Source organism: Coregonus clupeaformis, unplaced genomic scaffold (assembly GCF_020615455.1).
Source record: "Coregonus clupeaformis isolate EN_2021a unplaced genomic scaffold, ASM2061545v1 scaf0022, whole genome shotgun sequence".
NCBI lineage: Eukaryota > Metazoa > Chordata > Actinopteri > Salmoniformes > Salmonidae > Coregonus > Coregonus clupeaformis.
Genome location: NW_025533477.1, coordinates 879,973 through 900,518, shown reverse-complemented (window position 1 = coordinate 900,518; position 20,546 = coordinate 879,973). Strand labels below are relative to the sequence as shown.

Here is a 20,546-nt window from a genome sequence, read left to right as displayed (position 1 = left end):
TGTTGTACTCCTCACTCCTAGACGATAGCAAACATCTAACCCTGCCACGTGCTGTTGTACTCCTCACTCCTAGACGATAGCAAACATCTAACCCTGCCACGTGCTGTTGTACTCCACTCCTAGACGATAGCAAACATCTAACCCTGCCACGTGCTGTTGTACTCCTCACTCCTAGACGATAGCAAACATCTAACCCTGCCACGTGCTGTTGTACTCCTCACTCCTAGACGATAGCGAACATCTAACCCTGCCACGTGCTGTTGTACTCCTCACTCCTAGACGATAGCAAACATCTACAAAGGCGTTGCTTTGTACTGTACAGATCCCCGTTCTTTTGACGATTATTGACCAAGTTAGTATTGAATTACAACATCTCAGTGTTGTATTAAGAAACTTGAGAATCTAAATGTAATACTAACGCAATATAAACCTCTGTCAGTGAATAAAACAAATGCAACATGGTCTAAAACAAAAGTTTAATCTGTGTATAATAACCTCTTACCCAATTGTGTGAGCAATTTCTTCCCAGTCAACATCTGAAGCATCTTCCACCTGCATTGCGTTCAACCTGAAAAGGTCGAAATTACATTGAATCAACATTCGCAAAATAAAAATTGTTGACCATGCCAGTTTCATATGCCATTATACCAAGAACAAGACTACCGTTGGCCCTGTAAATCAGGACTACGCAGAAAGGTAAAGTAAATGGCATATACTACTAATATTATTATTACACATTAGTAAGTCACAAGACTGGGCTAATAAATCATATTATTACACATTACTAAGTCACTAAACTGGGCTAATAAATCATATTATTACACATTACTAAGTCACTAGACTGGGCTAATAAATCATATTATTACACATTACTAAGTCACTAAACTGGGCTAATAAATCATATTATTACATATTACTAAGTCACAAGACTGGGCTAATAAATCATATTATTACACATTAGTAAGTCACTAAACTGGGCTAATAAATCATATTATTACACATTAGTAAGTCACTAAACTGGGCTAATAAATCATATTATTACACATTACTAAGTCACTAAACTGGGCTAATAAATCTTCAAAAGAAAATCAGCTAAACACAGATCTACAATAGCATTTATTGAATGAAAATCATCACAAAACTTACGCTTTGATCAAAACCACTTTAGCCTTTATGGTTTTCACACCTCCACTGAATACTGGTTGTCCATATGTCATTTTGTGTGCCAGAACACCCAACCTGGAAAAGTAGGAGAAAAGATGCAGCCTCCGCCTCAATAGGTGGACCATGTTCTGAATCTGAACGTTTGTGGAAACAAAACAGGGCTGACATTTTCATGGTGCAAGAATTGTTTAACGTGCAAAAAAACAGTCAACCTAATTATTTAGTTTCCTTAAACAAGGTGAGTTATAAGGAGGCGACTATTTAACTAGAGTTTAGCAAGCAATTCATCTGGGTCAACCCAGAACGGAAATCGTGTTACATATATTAATAATTTCTGATACTTTCCCTGTTTAACATCCGTAACATAGAATCTTAGCAGTCCATCCATTCATTAAAGCCACTGCAACAGTTGCCCTTAAAAAGGTTGACTGGCAAAAGATACATTTTAGCATATCTGCCAACTGGCTATGGCAGAAGTTTGGCTATGCTTTCAAAAAGTATTCAGACCCCTTGACTTTTTCCCACAAATGTATTTTTTCCCATTGTCAAGCTACACACAATACCCCATAGTGACAAAGCAAAAACAGGTTTTTAGAAATGTTGCAAATGTATAAAAAAAAAGAAAAAAAAAAGGAAATATTACATTTACGTAAGTATTCAGACCCTTTACTCAGTACTTTGTTTAAGCACCTTTGGCAGCAATTACAGCCTCGAGTCTTCTTGGGTATGACGCTACAAGCTTGGCACACCTGTATTTGGGGAGTTTCTCCCATTCTTCTCTGCAAATCATTTTATGCTCTGTCAGGTTGGATGGGGAGCATCGCTCAACAGCTATTTTCAGGTCTCTCCAGAGATGTTCGATCGGGTTCAAGTCCGGGCTCTGGCTGGGCCACTCAAGGACATTCAGAGACTTGTCCCAAAGCCACTCCTGCGTTGTCTTGGCTGTGTGCTTAGGGTCGTTGACCTGTTGGAAGGTGAACCTTTGCCCAAGTCTGAGGTCCTGAGCGCTCAGGAGCAGGTTTTCATCAAGGATCTCTCTGTACTTTGCTCCATTCATCTTTCCCTCGATCCTGACTAGTCTCCCAGTCCCTGCCCCTGAAAAACATCCCCACATCATGATGCTGCCACCACCATGCTTCACCGTAGGGATGGTGCCAGGTTTCCTCCAGACATGACGCTTGGCATTCAGGCCAAAGAGTTCAATCTTGGTTTCATCAGACCAGAGAATCTTGTTTCTCATGGTCTGAGAGTCCTTTAGGTGCCTTTTGGCAAACTCCAAAAGCGGGCTGTCATGTGCCTTTTACTGAGGAGTGGCTTCGGTCTGGCCACTCTACCATAAAGGCCTGATTGGTGGAGTGCTGCAGAGATGGTTGTCCTTCTGGAAGGTTCTCCAATCCCCACAGAGGAACTCTAGAGCTCTGTCAGAGTGACCATTGGGTTCTTGGTCACCTCCCTGACCAAGGCCCTTCTCCCCCGATTGCTCAGTTTGGCCGGGCGGCCAGCTCTAGGAAGAGTCTTGGTGGTTCCAAACTTCTTCCATTTAAGAATGATGGAGGCCGCTGTGTTCTTGGGGTCCTTCAATACTGCAGAAGGTTTTGGGTACCATTGGTTTTTGCTCTAACGTGCACTGTCAACTGTGGGACCTTATATAGACAGGTGTGTGCCTTTCCAAATCATGTCCAATCAATTGAATTTACCACAGGGGGACTCCAATCAAGTTCTAGAAACATCTCAAGGATGATCAATTGAAACAGGATGCACCTGAGCTCAATTTCAAGTCTCATAGCAAAGGGTCTGAATACTTATGGAAATAAGGTATTTCCGTTTTTTTTAAATACATTTGCTACAATTTATACACCCGTTTTCTCTTTGTCATTATGGGGTATTGTTGGTAGATTGACGATTTTATTTTTATTTAATCCATTTTAGAATCAGGTTGGTGATCAAATACTTACGTCATGCAATAAAATGCAAATTAATTACTTAAAAATCATACAATGTGATTTTCTGGATTTTGGTTTTAGATTCCGTCTCTCACAGTTGAAGTGTACCTATGATAAAAATTACAGACCTCTACATGCTTTGTAATTAGGAAAACCTGCAAAATCGGCAGTGTATCAAATACTTGTTCTCCCCACTGTATATAGCCATGTTATTTTCTACTTCCTGTATATAGCCATGTTATTTTCTACTTCCTGTATATAGCCATGTTATTTTCTACTTCCTGTATATAGCCATGTTATTTTCTACTTCCTGTATATAGCCATGTTATTTTCTACTCCCTGTATATAGCCATGTTATTTTCTACTTCCTGTATATAGCCATGTTATTTTCTACTTCCTGTATATAGCCATGTTATTTTCTACTTCCTGTATATAGCCATGTTATTTTCTACTCCATATATATAACCATGTTATATTCTACTCCCTGTATATAGCCATGTTATTTTCTACTTCCTGTATATTGCCATGTTATTTTCTACTTCCTGTATATAGCCATGTTATTTTCTACTTCCTGTATATAGCCATGTTATTTTCTACTTCCTGTATATAGCCATGTTATTTTCTACTCCCTGTATATATCCATGTTATTTTCTACTCCATATATATAACCATGTTATATTCTACTCCCTGTATATAGCCATGTTATTTTCTACTTCCTGTATATAGCCATGTTATTTTCTACTTCCTGTATATAGCCATGTTATTTTCTACTTCCTGTATATAGCCATGTTATTTTCTACTTCCTGTATATAGCCATGTTATTTTCTACTTCCTGTATTTAGCCATGTTATTTTCTACTTCCTGTATATAGCCATGTTATTTTCTACTTCCTGTATATAACCATGTTATTTTCTACTCATTATTCCTCGTGTCAATATTTTTTATTTGATCTTTAACTCTGCATTGTTGGAAAAGGACCTGTAAGCATTTCACTGTTAGTCTACAAGCATGTGAAAATCAAAATTGAATTTGAAATCTGATTTGCTCGTTATCAAATCCAATGTTATTTGTCACATGCGCCGGATTCAACAGGTGTAGACCTTATCGTGAAATGCTTACTTACAAGCCCTTAACCAACAATGCAGTTCAAGAAAGAGTTAAGAAAATATTTACTAAATAAACTAAAGTAAAAAACAAAATAAAAAGTAACACAAAAACAATTACATTTTACATTTTAGTCATTTAGCAGACGCTCTTATCCAGAGCCACTTACAGTTAGTGAGTGCATACATTTTCATACTGGCCCCCCGTGGGAATCGAACCCACAACCCTGGCGTTGCAAACACCATGCTCTACCAACTGGGCTACACAGGCTATATAAAAAATTTATGCACGCACGACTGTAAGTCGCTTTGGATAAAAGCGTCTGCTAAATGGCATATTATTATTATTATTATTATTATATACAGGGGGTACCGGTACCGAGTCATTGTGCGGGGGTACAGGTTAATAGAGGTAATATGTACATGTAGGTTGCAGCAGTGTTAAAACACGGGGGGGTCAATGCAAATAGTCCGGGTGGACCTAGACTTGGCGCTCCGGTACCGCTTGCCGTGCGCTAGCAGAGAGAACAGTCTATGACTTGGGTGACTGGAGTCTTTGACCATTTTTTGGCCCTTCCTCTGACAACGCTGCCCTCGATGGTGCAGCTGTAGAACTTTTTGAGGATCTGAGGACCCATGCCAAATCTTTTCAGTCTCCTGAGGGGGAATAGGCTTTGTCGTGCCCTCTTCACGACTGTCTTGGTGTGTTTGGACCAGTTTGTTGGTGATGTGGACACCAAAGAACTTGAAACTCTGACAAATCCAATAGTCACATTGTTGAAGAAAAGTGAATAATTAAATCACCCTCCCAGATCATAATGAATTTTATGGTAATTTCTGCACTTTGCGTAATTATTTTGCACTATGAAAATGTCGGCCAGAGTTTATTTTTTTGCAACAGTTACCCCTGAAACCCCGTAACCAATGAAAACTACACACCATTTCATTCTACACTGGTCCCGGTGGCGTGTCTTAACCCTCCGGCACACATCTGACCAGGGGATGTGGTTGTACAGCTTGTCTTTCCTGATGGTGGCAGGTCCACTGCCAGGCTCTGCCTGTCCCAGCAGGTGGTCTCGAACAGCCTCCATTAGTCTCTTCAGTTCTTCCTCGCTCCAAGAACCTAAGTTTGCGACTGAAAAACACACACCAAACAAAGAGGGAGCATTGTTCAGACAACGCTGGTAACAAATGTCCCAAGGAGAAGTGGATCAAGAGTAATTATATTTCATTCACAAGTTCCTAATGACTTACACATCTGAGAAAAACGCTTCCTAAGGGGCGTTTCGCTTCGGCCAGTCAACTGCGAGATCTTCACCCATTTGTTGCCGTACAACTTCTGCAGTTTTTTCAAAGAGTCAAGTTCATCTTCGCTGAACCTTCGTCTAAGAATTCAAATCAAGTGGTGCAATAAGTCCGTAAATGTTAGCTCAGTATAAAGAGCTTAGTGTCAGAAAAACAGCACAGTCAAGCCCCGTCTTACCTAGCCTTAAAGTAACTAGCCCCGTCTTACCTAGCCTTAAAGTAACCAGCCCCGTCTTACCTAGCCTTAAAGTAACTAGCCCCGTCTTACCTAGCCTTAAAGTAACTAGCCCCGTCTTACCTAGCCTTAAAGTAACTAGCCCCGTCTTACCTAGCCTTAAAGTAACTAGCCCCGTCTTACCTGCCCTTAAAGTAACTAGCCCCGTCTTACCTAGCCTTAAAGTAACTAGCCCCGTCTTACCTAGCCTTAAAGTAACTAGCCCCGTCTTACCTAGCCTTAAAGTAACCAGCCCCGTCTTACCTAGCCTTAAAGTAACTAGCCCCGTCTTACCTGCCCTTAAAGTAACTAGCCCCGTCTTACCTGCCCTTAAAGTAACTAGCCCCGTCTTACCTGCCCTTAAAGTAACCAGCCCCGTCTTACCTAGCCTTAAAGTAACAAGCCCCGTCTTACCTAGCCTTAAAGTAACAAGCCCCGTCTTACCTGCCCTTGAAGTAACAAGCCCCGTCTTACCTAGCCTTAAAGTAACAAGCCCCGTCTTCCCTGCCCTTGAAGTAACCAGCCCCGTCTTACCTGCCCTTGAAGTAACCAGCCCCGTCTTACCTAGCCTTAAAGTAACCAGCCCCGTCTTACCCAGCCTTAAAGTAACCAGCCCCGTCTTACCTAGCCTTAAAGTAACCAGCCCCGTCTTACCTAGCCTTAAAGTAACCAGCCCCGTCTTACCTAGCCTTAAAGTAACCAGCCCCGTCTTACCTAGCCTTAAAGTAACCAGCCCCGTCTTACCTAGCCTTAAAGTAACCAGCCCCGTCTTACCTAGCCTTAAAGTAACCAGCCCCGTCTTACCTAGCCTTAAAGTAACCAGCCCCGTCTTACCTAGCCTTAAAGTAACCAGCCCGTCTTACCTAGCCTTAAAGTAACCAGCCCCGTCTTACCTAGCCTTAAAGTAACCAGCCCCGTCTTACCTAGCCTTAAAGTAACCAGCCCCGTCTTACCTAGCCTTAAAGTAACCAGCCCCGTCTTACCTGCCCTTAATGTAACCAGCCCCGTCTTACCTAGCCTTAAAGTAACTAGCCCCGTCTTACCTAGCCTTAAAGTAACCAGCCCCGTCTTACCTAGCCTTAAAGTAACCAGCCCTGTCTTACCTAGCCTTAAAGTAACCAGCCCCGTCTTACCTGCCCTTAATGTAACTAGCCCCGTCTTACCTAGCCTTAAAGTAACCAGCCCCGTCTTACCTAGCCTTAAAGTAACCAGCCCCGTCTTACCTAGCCTTAAAGTAACCAGCCCCGTCTTACCTAGCCTTAAAGTAACCAGCCCCGTCTTACCTAGCCTTAAAGTAACCAGCCCCGTCTTACCTGCCCTTAAAGTAACCAGCCCGTCTTACCTAGCCTTAAAGTAACCAGCCCCGTCTTACCTAGCCTTAAAGTAACTAGCCCCGTCTTACCTGCCCTTAAAGTAACCAGCCCCGTCTTACCTAGCCTTAAAGTAACCAGCCCCGTCTTACCTAGCCTTAAAGTAACCAGCCCCGTCTTACCTAGCCTTAAAGTAACCAGCCCCGTCTTACCTAGCCTTAAAGTAACCAGCCCTGTCTTACCTAGCCTTAAAGTAACTAGCCCCGTCTTACCTAGCCTTAAAGTAACCAGCCCCGTCTTACCTAGCCTTAAAGTAACCAGCCCCGTCTTACCTAGCCTTAAAGTAACCAGCCCCGTCTTACCTAGCCTTAATGTAACCAGCCCCGTCTTACCTGCCCTTGTAGCTGCTGCCATCAAACATTTTCCTCCCACCTCGAGTATAGATCTTATGCCAAGGCCTTGGGATCCCTTCAGCTGGAACAGCACAGGTTAGGGAGAAGGGAGATCAGTTCACAGATCACTGTAGACAACGCTAAAGAACAGGGATACAATGTGGGGATGAAGCTTTATCTGACAACAAGTTATCTTCTGAACCTGGCTGGAATACACCGCACCTATTCTTTCAGGGAAACTGTGATGACTCTTCAACCTCTGGATATTTCTTGCTTCGTCTTTGAAGCGCTTTGTATGGAAGAGCTTAGAGGCATTCTCAATCCCTGTGAGAGCCAGGAAGTCATGTATGTTCCTGATGAGTTGTTTGTTCTCCTGTGCACTGAATCGTCCAGTTCGCAGGGAAATGCCTGAGAAAGACAGAAGATTCCACAGAGGCTTAACCTAGGGCTCCAGACTAACATGTTCTCCTGTAACACTGGTGCCCCTAACATGTTCTCCTGTAACACTGGTGCCCCTAACATGTTCTCCTGTAACACTGGTGCCCCTAACATGTTCTCCTGGTAACACTGGTGCCCCTAACATGTTCTCCTGTAACACTGGTGCCCCTAACATGTTCTCCTGTAACACTGGTGCCCCTAACATGTTCTCCTGTAACACTGGTGCCCCTAACATGTTCTCCTGGTAACACTGGTGCCCCTAACATGTTCTCCTGTAACACTGGTGCCCCTAACATGTTCTCCTGTAACATTGGTGCCCCTAACATGTTCTCCTGTAACACTGATGCCCCTAACATGTTCTCCTGTAACACTGGTGCCCCTAACATGTTCTCCTGTAACACTGGTGCCCCTAACATGTTCTCCTGGTAAGACTGGTGCCCCTAACATGTTCTCCTGGTAAGACTGGTGCCCCTAACATGTTCTCCTGTAACACTGGTGCCCCTAACATGTTCTCCTGGTAACACTGGTGCCCCTAACATGTTCTCCTGTAACACTGGTGCCCCTAACATGTTCTCCTGGTAACACTGGTGCCCCTAACATGTTCTCCTGGTAAGACTGGTGCCCCTAACATGTTCTCCTGTAACACTGGTGCCCCTAACATGTTCTCCTGGTAACACTGGTGCCCCTAACATGTTCTCCTGGTAACACTGGTGCCCCTAACATGTTCTCCTGTAACACTGGTGCCCCTAACATGTTCTCCTGTAACACTGGTACTTTTTCAGTTGGTGGCACCAGCCCATGATTTGGTCACACACCAAGAAAAATGCATGATTCAGGATATTTTGTCATTATGTGCAACCTAATCCAGTGATGAATTGTGGGTTGACAATTAGGTTATAGTAGTTATATTTTACTGTTAAAATAGGGCTCCAGAAAGTTCTGAATGTTCTTTTTTTCAATAGAGATGAATTTGCCTACATCTCTATGTGATCTAATATCATAGGCACATTTATTTGTGGCTAATTCACCACCCGAGTAAGAGGAAACTCAAAACACATCATCTCTAAATATAATAGCCACTGCTTTTTGTCCAGCAGCAGGTGACAGGTATAGGGCCAGAGGCTTTCATTACATTACTGTTACCAAATACCTACAAAACCAGGACATTAGGAGTAAAGGTGACTACAGTGGGGAGAACAAGTATTTGATACACTGCCGATTTTGCAGGTTTTCCTACTTACAAAGCATGTAGAGGTCTGTAATTTTTATCATAGGTACACTTCAACTGTGAGAGACGGAATCTAAAACAAAAATCCAAAAAATCACATTGTATGATTTTTAAGTAATTAATTTGCATTTTATTGCATAACATAAGTATTTGATCACCTACCAACCAGTAAGAATTCCAGCTCTCACAGACCTGTTAGTTTTTCTTTAAGAAGCCCTTCTGTTCTCCACTCATTACCTGTATTAACTGCACCTGTTTGAACTTGTTACCTGTATAAAAGACACCTGTCCACACACTCAATCAAACAGACTCCAACCTCTCCACAATGGCCAAGACCAGAGAGCTGTGTAAGGACATCAGGGATAAAATTGTAGACCTGCACAAGGCTGGGATGGGCTACAGGACAATAGGCAAGCAGCTTGGTGAGAAGGCAACAACTGTTGGCACAATTATTAGAAAATGGAAGAAGTTCAAGATGACGGTCAATCACCCTCGGTCTGGGGCTCCATGCAAGATCTCACCTCGTGGGGCATCAATGATCATGAGGAAGGTGAGGGATCAGCCCAGAACTACACGGCAGGACCTGGTCAATGACCTGAAGAGAGCTGGGACCACAGACTCAAAGAAAACCATTAGTAACACACTACGCCGTCATGGATTAAAATCCTGCAGCGCACGCAAGGTCCCCCTGCTCAAGCCAGCGCATGTCCAGGCCCGTCTGAAGTTTGCCAATGACCATCTGGATGATCCAGAGGAGGAATGGGAGAAGGTCATGTGGTCTGATGAGACAAAAATAGAGCTTTTTGGTCTAAACTCCACTCGCCGTGTTTGGAGGAAGAAGAAGGATGAGTACAACCCCAAGAACACCATCCCAACCATGAAGCATGGAGGTGGAAACATCATTCTTTGGGGATGCTTTTGTGCATAGGGGACAGGACGACTGCACCGTATTGAGGGGAGGATGGATGGGGCCATGTATCGCGAGATCTTGGCCAACAACCTTCTTCGCTCAGTAAGAGCATTGAAGATGGGTCGTGGCTGGGTCTTCCAGCATGACAACGACCCGAAACACACAGCCAGGGCAACTAAGGAGTGGCTCCGTAAGAAGCATCTCAAGGTCCTGGAGTGGCCAAGCCAGTCTCCAGACCTGAACCCAATAGAACATCTTTGGAGGGAGCTGAAAGTCCGTATTGCCCAGCGACAGCCCCGAAACCTGAAGGATCTGGAGAAGGTCTGTATGGAGGAGTGGGCCAAAATCCCTGCTGCAGTGTGTGTAAACCTGGTCAAGACCTACAGGAAACGTATGATCTCTGTAATTGCAAACAAAGGTTTCTGTACCAAATATTAAGTTCTGCTTTTCTGATGTATCAAACACTTATGTCATGCAATAAAATGCAAATTAATTACTTAAAAATCATACAATGTGATTTTCTGGATTTTTGTTTTAGATTCCATCTCTCACAGTTGAAGTGTACCTATGATAAAAATTACAGACCTCTACATGCTTTGTAAGTAGGAAAACCTGCAAAATCGGCAGTGTATCAAATATTTGTTCTCCCCACTGTATGTGGATGGTGCAGCTCACACCAATGCAACCAATAAAACATTTAACTCTCACATCCAAGTCTAAAGCTTTACCGTACGCGGACGCCTATAGGGCCGCAAAATGTGACTAAATGGTGTCAGTCTGGAGGCCTGGCATAACCCATTGGGTCTAAATGATAATACATTCAGTCAGCTGAAAAAACAAAAACAAAGAAAAACACTGAATGTGGATTCATGTGTTAAAGGGGGAGCAAATCACATTTTCCTTTTTTTCAGAATTGAATCAAATTTCTCAAACATCTCTCAACACAGTAACATGTTACATAACATTGCTTCCATGTGGACATGTTCGCTACATCACGCTGTGATAAACGTACCTTGTCTTCGGAATTCCTTGAATCGATCAAGATCATACTTTATCATCACTCTGATCCTCCAAGCAGCCTGAGACTCAACATTGGGAATAAACTCTTTGAGCTCATTCATAGCATTCCATTCTTTCTCACTGTAACATAGGGAGGGGAGAACATCTAAATAACATAATATCTAAATCTAAAACATCTGTTTTGAAACCTCTGAGTAGACAGAGCAGGACAGCAATGCTTCCCCTCTGCACAGGAATAATAATAATAATAATAATAATAATAATAATAATAATAATATGCCATTTAGCAGACGCTTTTATCCAAAGCGACTTACAGTCATTCGTGCATACATTTTTGTTTCAGATGAAACTCTGGTACACCGCACAATGATTCACAAAAGGTCTGGTTTTCCTGCTGTCAATGGTTACGTTCACTACCACCAATAAGAGAAATCACTCTTCAAAATATGCTAGATTCACCCTTAAAAACGAGTGTACGAGGTTCCTTTCTACTGACCTTAGGGGTTTCTCCTTTAGGATGCGTCTGCGGTGTTGGATCCTTGTCTCAACCATGGTTGTATGGGGGCCATCCTCCCCTGTCTCAGGTTCTGGTCCAGCATCAGGTGTCCCGTTATCAGACTTCGAGGGCACACGGTCCATTCCCGTGTCGGACTCTCTGCAGCGTTTTCTCTTTTTCCTCCCGCTGCCCTCTACAGCAGCAGACCCTCCGTCCGGTTGGGTTGTCAGCCTCATTGTCTTCCATCTTCTCTCAGTTTGTTCTATAATACCCGGAAGCTCCGTTTCATCTGGACAAACGTTCAGTTGAATCTCTCCAACTTTTTCCTTTTTTCGTTTCCTCTTCTCCTTTACATTGTTCTGTAGCTCCGTTACCACATTTTCACCTCCCTCAACCGTGTCAGTGTATAGTTCTATGATTTCAGGATCATCTGCTAATCTTAAAACTGTGTGACGGCTTTCCGCTCCCTCTCCAAGCTCCGTTCGTCTGTTCTTGTGCTTCTTCTTACTCCTTCTGGCCTCCTCTGGCACTCTTACATCCGAGACATCTACTGCAGACGCTGAGAGGCCACTGGCCATCCCGTCTTCTGTCCGTCTGTCATTATGGTGTGTCTTTTTCCTCCAGCTACTCATCGCCTCCTCAGCAACAGTCGCTCCATCGTCTCGTTGTGTTTGAAGATCGTTTGACTTTTTCTTCGTTTTCCCTTCAGTTCGTTCCTCCATTTCAGCTTGAACATTCACGCGCTTCTCTTTCTTCTTTTGCTTTTTACATTTCTTCCTCTCGTTGTCCACCATTTCCAACTCCATCACGGTTTGCTCTTTGTGTTCAGGTTCAGGTAGATCCTTCTCCATTTGATCATCCCTAACGGCAGGTTCTTCCTGTTCTTTAGTCTCTCTCCTCTTCTTTTGGACTGTGTACCACTGATGAGAATAGTTCAATAAAAGAGGGGACGTTGGAAACATCAAGCAGTAAGGGAATCTCACTCTCCCCGTTCTGCGGGTGTTGTCGTCCCGAACATGGTGGAAGCTGCATAACCCATTTGCTCCATCTATAACACAAAGACAATATCAATGTTTTTCCTGCAGGCAGACTGGAGCTTCGATGTCAAATAAAATTATCAAAAACTACTGATTTCGGCACCCAAAGAATAGCCCGCGATTACACAGGACATTGTTCTAATGTATGTTCATTTGAAAACACACACGCCTGAGCAATGGAGCAAACGGAGCAGTTGTATCCCCACTTTCAAAATAGGGGTGCATACATATGTTTTTGTACCCCCACTTTTCTAAGAGAAAATGATCCGTTGGGTAATTTGTCATTTTCAGCGATTAGTAATGTTTTGAGTCTATATTAAAATAGATATTGTCCACTTTATCTATGTAAATAATTAACAGATTGCATTTTAGCACCACCTCCCCGTCTCCTCAATATTAATGGTTATGCCCATTGGAAGGTTTTGCTACCCTCCCGCCCACCACTGTTTTGAACAGATTGGATTATACTATTTAGAACGAGCAGCCAGCTCATGAACGAACAAGTGCATCAGGGAGAACAGTCGTCACTAGTTACCACAGCTACAAAGTCATAAAGGATGCCTATTCTTACAATGTGATTTTAAACCCTAACATGAACCACACTGCTAAGCCTTAGCCTAACCCTAACATGAACCACACTGCTAAGCCTTAGCCTAACCCTAACATGAACCACACTGCTATGCCTAACCCTAACATGAACCACACTGCTAAGCCTTAGCCTAACCCTAACATGAACCACACTGCTAAGCCTTAGCCTAACCCTAATATGAACCACACTGCTAAGCCTTAGCCTAACCCTAACATGAACCACACTGCTAAGCCTAACCCTAACATTAACCACACTGCTAAGCCTTAGCCTAACCCTAACATTAACCACACTGCTAAGCCTTAGCCTAACATGAACCACACTGCTAAGCCTTAGCCTAACCCTAACATTAACCACACTGCTAAGCCTTAGCCTAAACCTAACATGAACCACACTGCTAAGCCTTAGCCTAACCCTAACATGTACCACACTGTTAAGCCTTAGCCTAACCCTAACATTAACCACACTGCTAAGCCTTAGCCTAACCCTAACATTAACCACACTGCTAAGCCTTAGCCTAACCCTAACATTAACCACACTGCTAAGCCTTAGCCTAACATGAACCACACTGCTAAGCCTTAGCCTAACCCTAACATGAACCACACTGCTAAGCCTTAGCCTAACCCTAACATTAACCACACTGCTAAGCCTTAGCCTAACCCTAACATTAACCACACTGCTAAGCCTTAGCCTAACATGAACCACACTGCTAAGCCTTAGCCTAACCCTAACATGAACCACACTGCTAAGCCTTAGCCTAACCCTAACATGAACCACACTGCTAAGCCTTAGCCTAACCCTAACATGAACCACACTGCTAAGCCTTAGCCTAACCCTAACATTAACCACACTGCTAAGCCTTAGCCTAACCCTAACATTAACCACACTGCTAAGCCTTAGCCTAACATGAACCACACTGCTAAGCCTTAGCCTAACCCTAACATGAACCACACTGCTAAGCCTTAGCCTAACCCTAACATGAACCACACTGCTAAGCCTTAGCCTAACCCTAACATGAACCACACTGCTAAGCCTTAGCCTAACCCTAACATGAACCACACTGCTAAGCCTTAGCCTAACCCTAACATGAACCACACTGCTAAGCCTTAGCCTAACCTTAAATTAAGAAGAAAAATTTTTATATATTGACTTAGTGGCTGTGGTAACTAGCGTAAACCCGGGAGAACACAACAAGCACGGATGCAATAAGTGAAAACACATTGTCTAACTGGGGATAGCTAGCTAACATAATATCACAAAACATGATGCGCTAGCCAGGTAACCTTCATTCTGAAATACATTCATATTTCCGAGTTAGTCAGATATTAGTTTAGAAAGACTTGAAATTGGCATGGGAGCTAACTAGCTTGCAAGCTACCAGCTAGCTTCTTATTTGACAAAAAAATACAAAATAAAATAAAAATCGACCAAACTATTTCTCAATGTTTCTCAAAATTACAGTAGCTGGCTAATTAATTTGATCATGCTTTGTGATACACCTGGTTTTATGCTGTTTTATTAGTCTTATTTAAAAAAATATATATATATATATTGAGAGGAGACTAGAGCAGACAAGTTTGAAACATTTTCATGTCGGAGGTAGGGATGGGTATGGGTCTCGACGGACGTCAACTCGATCTTTAACCAGAGATCACAAAAAACGAATTGGTGGAATGTACTTTGTGGCTGCCCGAATGGGCAAGTGACATTTTGTCACGAAATATATTGACAGTTTGTCGTCTTTTGACGGTAATTTGCTTTGACTCTACTGTTCCATTTGCGGGGCAAAACAAAAAAGAAACCAAGCCAAGCATCACGCAGTTCCTCTCCCTCAGTTCCACACTCAATAGTGTTCTGACCGCTCCCGGTACAAACGTGTCCTGAGTGCGCACACAAGTTCCCATTTGGCCTACGTAAATAAATGCCTATAAATATGTACAGTGCATTCAGAAAGTATTCAGACCCTTTTACTTTTTCCACATTTTGTTACGTTACAGACTTATTCTAAAATTTATGAAATTATATTTTCCCTCAATCTACCAACAATACCCCATAATGACAAAGAGAAAACAGGTGTATAAATTGTAGCAAATGTATTTTAAAAAAACGGAAATACCTAATTTACATACAGACCCTTTGCTATGAGACTTGAAATTGAGCTCAGGTGCATCCGGTTTCCATTGATCATCCTTGAGATGTTTCTACAACTTGATTGGAGACCACCAGTGTTAAATTCAATTGATTGAACATGATTTGGAAAGGCACACACCTGTCTATATAAGGTCCCACGGCTGACAGTGCATGTCAGAGCAAAAACCAAGCCATGAGGTTGAAGGAATTGTCTGCAGAGCTCTGAGACAGGATTGCGTCGAGACACAGATCTGGGGAAGAGTACCTAAAAAAATTCTGCAGCATTGAAGGTCCCCAAAAACACAGTGGCCTCCATCGTTCTTAAATGGAAGAAGTTTGGAACCACCAAGACTCAAACTGAGCAATCGGGGGAGAAGGGCCTTGGTCAGGTAGGTGACCAAGAACCCGATGGTCAGTCTGACAGAGCTCCAGAGTTCCTCTGTGGCGATGGGAGAACCTTCCAGAAGGACAACCATCTCTGGCCTTTATGATATAGTGGCCGGTCAGAAGCCACTCCTCAGTAAAAGGCACATGACAATCCGCTTGGAGTTTGCCAAAAGGCACCTAAAGGACTCTCAGACCATGAGAAACAATTATCTGGTCTGATGAAACCAAGATTTAACTCTTTGGCCTGAATGCCAAGCGTCACGTCTGGAGGAAACCTGGCACCATCCCTACAGTGAAGCATGGTGGTGGCAGCATCATGCTGTGGGAATGTTTTTCAGCGGCAGGGACTGGGAGACTAGTCAGGATCGAGAGGGAAAGATGAATGGAGCAAAGTACTGAGAGATCCTTGATGAAATCCTGCTCCTGAGCGCTCAGGACCTCAGACCGGAGCCAAGGTTCACCTTCCAACAGGACAACGACCCTAAGCACACAGCCAAAACAACGCAGGAGTGGCTTCGGGACAAGTCTCTGAATGTCCTTGAGTGGCCCAGCCAGAGCCCGGAATTGAACATCTCTGGAGAGACCTAAAAATAGCTGTGCAGCGACGCTCCCCATCCAACCTGACAGAGCTTGAGAGGATCTGCAGAGAAGAATGGGAGAAACTCCCCAAATACAGGTGTGCCAAGCTTGTAGCGTCATACCCAAGAAGACTCAAGGCTGTAATCGCTGCCAAAGGTGCTTCAACAAAGTACTGAGTAAAGGGTCTGAATACTTACGTAAATGTGATCCGTTTTTAAAATGTAATACATTTGCAAAAATTTCTAAAAAAAAAGTTTTTGCTTTCTCATTATGGGGTATTGTGTGTAGATTGATGAGGGATAAAAAAAAAAAATCCATTTTAGAATAAGGCTGTAATGTAACAAAATGTGGAAAAAGTCAAGGGGTCTGAATACTTTCCAAATGCACTGTATCTAACTGATGGGATACACATTTACGTCATTTAGCAGACGCTCTTATCCAGAGCAGCTTACAGGAGCAATTAGGGTTAAGTGCCTTGCTCAAGGGCACATCGACAGATTTTTCACCTAGTCGGCTCGGGGATTAGAACCAACGACCTTTCGGTTACTGGCACAACGCTCTTAACCACTAAGCTACCTGCCGCCCTTTCCAACAAGCTACATTCCTTGCCAAATGACATCAGTTTTATGACATTAAAAATTGACTGGTTGTTTGAAATATATGTTCCAACAACGAGCTGCAGTTTTGGCTACTTTAGAATTGGTAACCCCCCCTAAAGTTGTTTCTGGAAATATGCAAAAACAGTTTTTTTTGGGGGGGTTACAGCCTCGCAATTAGGACTTGTTATCTGTAATGGTTATGATAAAGTAGGCATGTTGCCCACTGTTGGCATATAGATAAATGCATAAATGTTTTCTGGACATGTGTTCTAAAAATATTTTTTCATTCTGAAGAAAGTGTAGAATTGCAGAATTTGGTTACATAAAAAATAAATAAAAAGGATTAATACATTATTATTATTTTTGCACCCCCACTTTTGAGACGAATTCTGGCGCCCATGCACACACGTTCACTAACACTTGTTCGCACATGCACAAACACACAGCCACGTGTGATCAGGATAACTAACTAGCTAGCTAGCTAGCAGAGGAGTTACATAGCAGAGGAGTTACCTAGCAGAGGAGTTAGCTAGCAGAGGAGTTACCTAGCAGAGGAGTTAGCTAGCAGAGGAGTTAGCTAGCAGAGGAGTTACCTAGCAGAGGAGTTACCTAGCAGAGGAGTTACCTAGCAGAGGAGTTAGCTAGCAGAGGAGTTACCTAGCAGAGGAGTTACCTAGCAGAGGAGTTACCTAGCAGAGGAGTTACCTAGCAGAGGAGTTACCTAGCAGAGGAGTTACCTAGCAGAGGAGTTACCTAGCAGAGGAGTTAGCTAGCAGAGGAGTTACCTAGCAGAGGAGTTACCTAGCAGAGGAGTTACCTAGCAGAGGAGTTAGCTAGCAGAGGAGTTACCTAGCAGAGGAGTTACATAGCAGAGGAGTTACCTAGCAGAGGAGTTAGCTAGCAGAGGAGTTACCTAGCAGAGGAGTTAGCTAGCAGAGGAGTTACCTAGCTAGCTGGCCTGGTTGGCTACACGTGATAGTTCATCCGAAGACTCTAGCTTGCTAGCGAACACAAGTGCTGGCTAAATAAGTAAATCCGAGATAAAACACATACAGAAAAACAAACAAGCACACACCTGATTGAACCGGAAAATAAACTAAGTTTCACTCCGTAGCCTTCTTCTGTTTGATGTACTAGCGGGTGGCGAGTCCATCAACAAATCACAGCGCCCCCAGGTGGATGGGGTTTTACTACAGCGTACAGTCAGACCCACCAGTAATAATATAAATGAACGACTACAATGTGAGGAAAGAAATAGGGTGATCTAGGATGATCATGTATTGCATGAACTGAATTGATAGACAACAAATTGTAAAACAGGCGACTCCTGACAACTGCAGCGGCTTGGGACTGATGTGACAGCGTGCACTGAACCAGAGAATGCAGCCATCAGGAAACAGAATGTTATTGAATTGAGACCGAAAAACAGAGTTTGCACTAATATAAAGTGTGCTTATCAGGAGTCAACTGTAAATCATTACTTCCCAAAAGATTCAAACAATAATATGAATGAGCAGCATTAGGTAAAAATGAATTAACTACACTGAACAAAAATATAAAGGTAACATGTAAAGTGTTGGTCCCACGTTTCATGAGCTGAAATAAAAGATCCCAGAAATGTTCCATTATGCACAAAAAGCTTATTTCTCTAAAATGTTGTGCACAAATTTGTTTACATTCCTGTTAGTGAGCATTTCACCTTTGCCAAGATAATCCATCCACCTGACAGGTGTGGCATATCAAGAAGCTGATTAAACGGCATGATCATTACACAGGTGCACCTTGTGCTGGGGACAATAAAAGGCCACTCTAAAATGTGCATTTTTGTCACATAACACAATGCCACAGATGTCTCAAGTTTTGAGGGAGCGTGCAATTGGCATGCTGACTGCAGGAATGTCCACCAGAGCTGTTGCCAGAGAATTGAATGTTAATTTCTCTACCATAAGTCGCATCCAACGTTGTTTTTTGAGAATTTGGCAGTACGTCCAACCGGCCTCACAACCGCAGACCACGTGTATGGCGTTGTGTGGACGAGCGGTTTGCTGATGTCAACATTGTGAACAGAGTGCCCCATGGTGGCGGTGGGGTTATGGTATGGGCAGGCATAATCTACGGACAACGAACGCAATTGCATTTTATCGATGGCAATTTGAATGCACAAAAATAACGTGACGAGATCCTGAGACCCATTTTTAAATTAATGTATCTGTGACCAACAGATGCATATCTGTATTCCCAGTCACGTGAAATCCATAGATTTGGGCCTAATTTATTTATTTCAATTGACTGATTTCCTCATATGAACTGTAACTCAGTAAAATCAAGATTATTTTTTTTACATGTAGGCGTTTATATTTTTGTTCTTGGACAAATTGATGGAGATATTTTCTGGAAACATGTTTTAATCTATCAACAACATCAGTCAGTGCCTTCTCCTATTACCCTTGGAGACATTCCAAAACAACACCATTTATAATTATTGTTTCTAATGATGTGAAAACATCACAAGACTTTGAACAGCAGACCTGCTGATTCCCATAATGCTCTGTACCGTTTGATCATTACATCATCTTTCAAATTAAATAAAAACATGTATTTACATAAAACACTTTACAAAAGTAAATCCATCACACATCAATTTATTTGAAACCCACAGCATGAATGACCTACAGTTCCTTGAACCTCATGCCTACTGTAAAATATGGTGGTGAATATTCTATGTTATGGGGTTGTTTTGCTTTCATTGGTCCTGGGGCTCTTGTTAAGGTCAACGGAATCATGAACTCTACCAGGACATTTTAGCCAAAAACCTGGTTGCTTCTGCCAGGAGGCTGAAACTTGACCGCAAGTGGATCTTCCAGCAAGACAATAGCTAGGTTTCCATCCAATTGGCGAACAGATTTGAATGCTAATATTCTAAAATCTGCATAAAAACAATATGCGTGTTGCCATCAAATTGACTTGCTGATAAAAGTCTGTGCGTGATTACGTAGTGCACATAAAAATAACTTTTGCGATTAAATTCCCATGTATCAAAAAAAAAAAGTACAATTTAAATGGGTTTCCATCGCATTTTCAACTCTACTGATGATTTTGTCACCAAAAATGTTTCGTTTATATGACAAAAGAGTGAGATTATTTGTATTTGTCTAACAGCAGTCAAGCACTGATCATCATGTCACCAGAATAAGACCCTCCATATTTATTGGAAAGGAGCATCTAGCATCACTGTACACTGTCACCACCCTGTGAAGTTCATCATAACTTATTTCATCTGTAGCCTAAAAACTGCATGCTAGAAATGGCGGTGGAAACACCTTATTGATATATAACCATCATCACGTGATGACATGATCTATGAGCTTGATGCTGGACAAATTCTACTCTAAATTCCAAGCATCTGCCTCTAACCCTAGGAAGCTCTTTGCCACCTTCTCCTCACTGCTGAATCCTCCCCCCCACCCCCCACCCCCTCCTCCCTCTCTGTGGATGACTTCGTCAACCACTTTGAAAAGAAGGTTGACGACATCCGATCCTCGTTTGTTAAGTCTAATGACACTGCTGGTCCTGCTCACACTGCCCTACCCTATGCTTTGACTTCTTTCTCCCCTCTCTCTCCAGATAAAATCTTGCGACTTGTGACGGCCGGCCGCCCAACAACCTGCCCGCTTGACCCCATCCCCTCCTCTCTTCTCCAGACCA

General features: G+C 42.8%; 1 protein-coding gene across 6 annotated transcripts in view; it reads right to left on the bottom strand.

Annotated features, from left to right (window-relative positions):
- The window catches only part of LOC121555991 (transcription termination factor 1), a 28,207-nt gene extending 10,244 nt beyond the window's left edge, over positions 1 to 17,963 (bottom strand). For 4 of the 6 annotated variants that reach the window (XR_005998046.2, XM_041869863.2, XM_041869864.2 and 1 more), the window contains exons 1-9: positions 17,917 to 17,963; positions 11,524 to 12,571; positions 11,020 to 11,147; positions 7,654 to 7,839; positions 7,432 to 7,513; positions 5,465 to 5,595; positions 5,150 to 5,345; positions 1,147 to 1,239; positions 503 to 568 (exon numbers count right to left, since the gene is read on the bottom strand). Coding sequence is in view for 5 of the 6 variants with exons in the window: in XM_041869863.2 (XP_041725797.2) it covers positions 503 to 568; positions 1,147 to 1,239; positions 5,150 to 5,345; positions 5,465 to 5,595; positions 7,432 to 7,513; positions 7,654 to 7,839; positions 11,020 to 11,147; positions 11,524 to 12,485 (1,844 nt within the window). In the remaining variant the exon portion in view is untranslated. The other 2 variants (XM_045212549.1, XM_045212550.1) reach the window with 2 other exon arrangements.
- Positions 17,964 to 20,546: the final 2,583 nt, after the last annotated feature.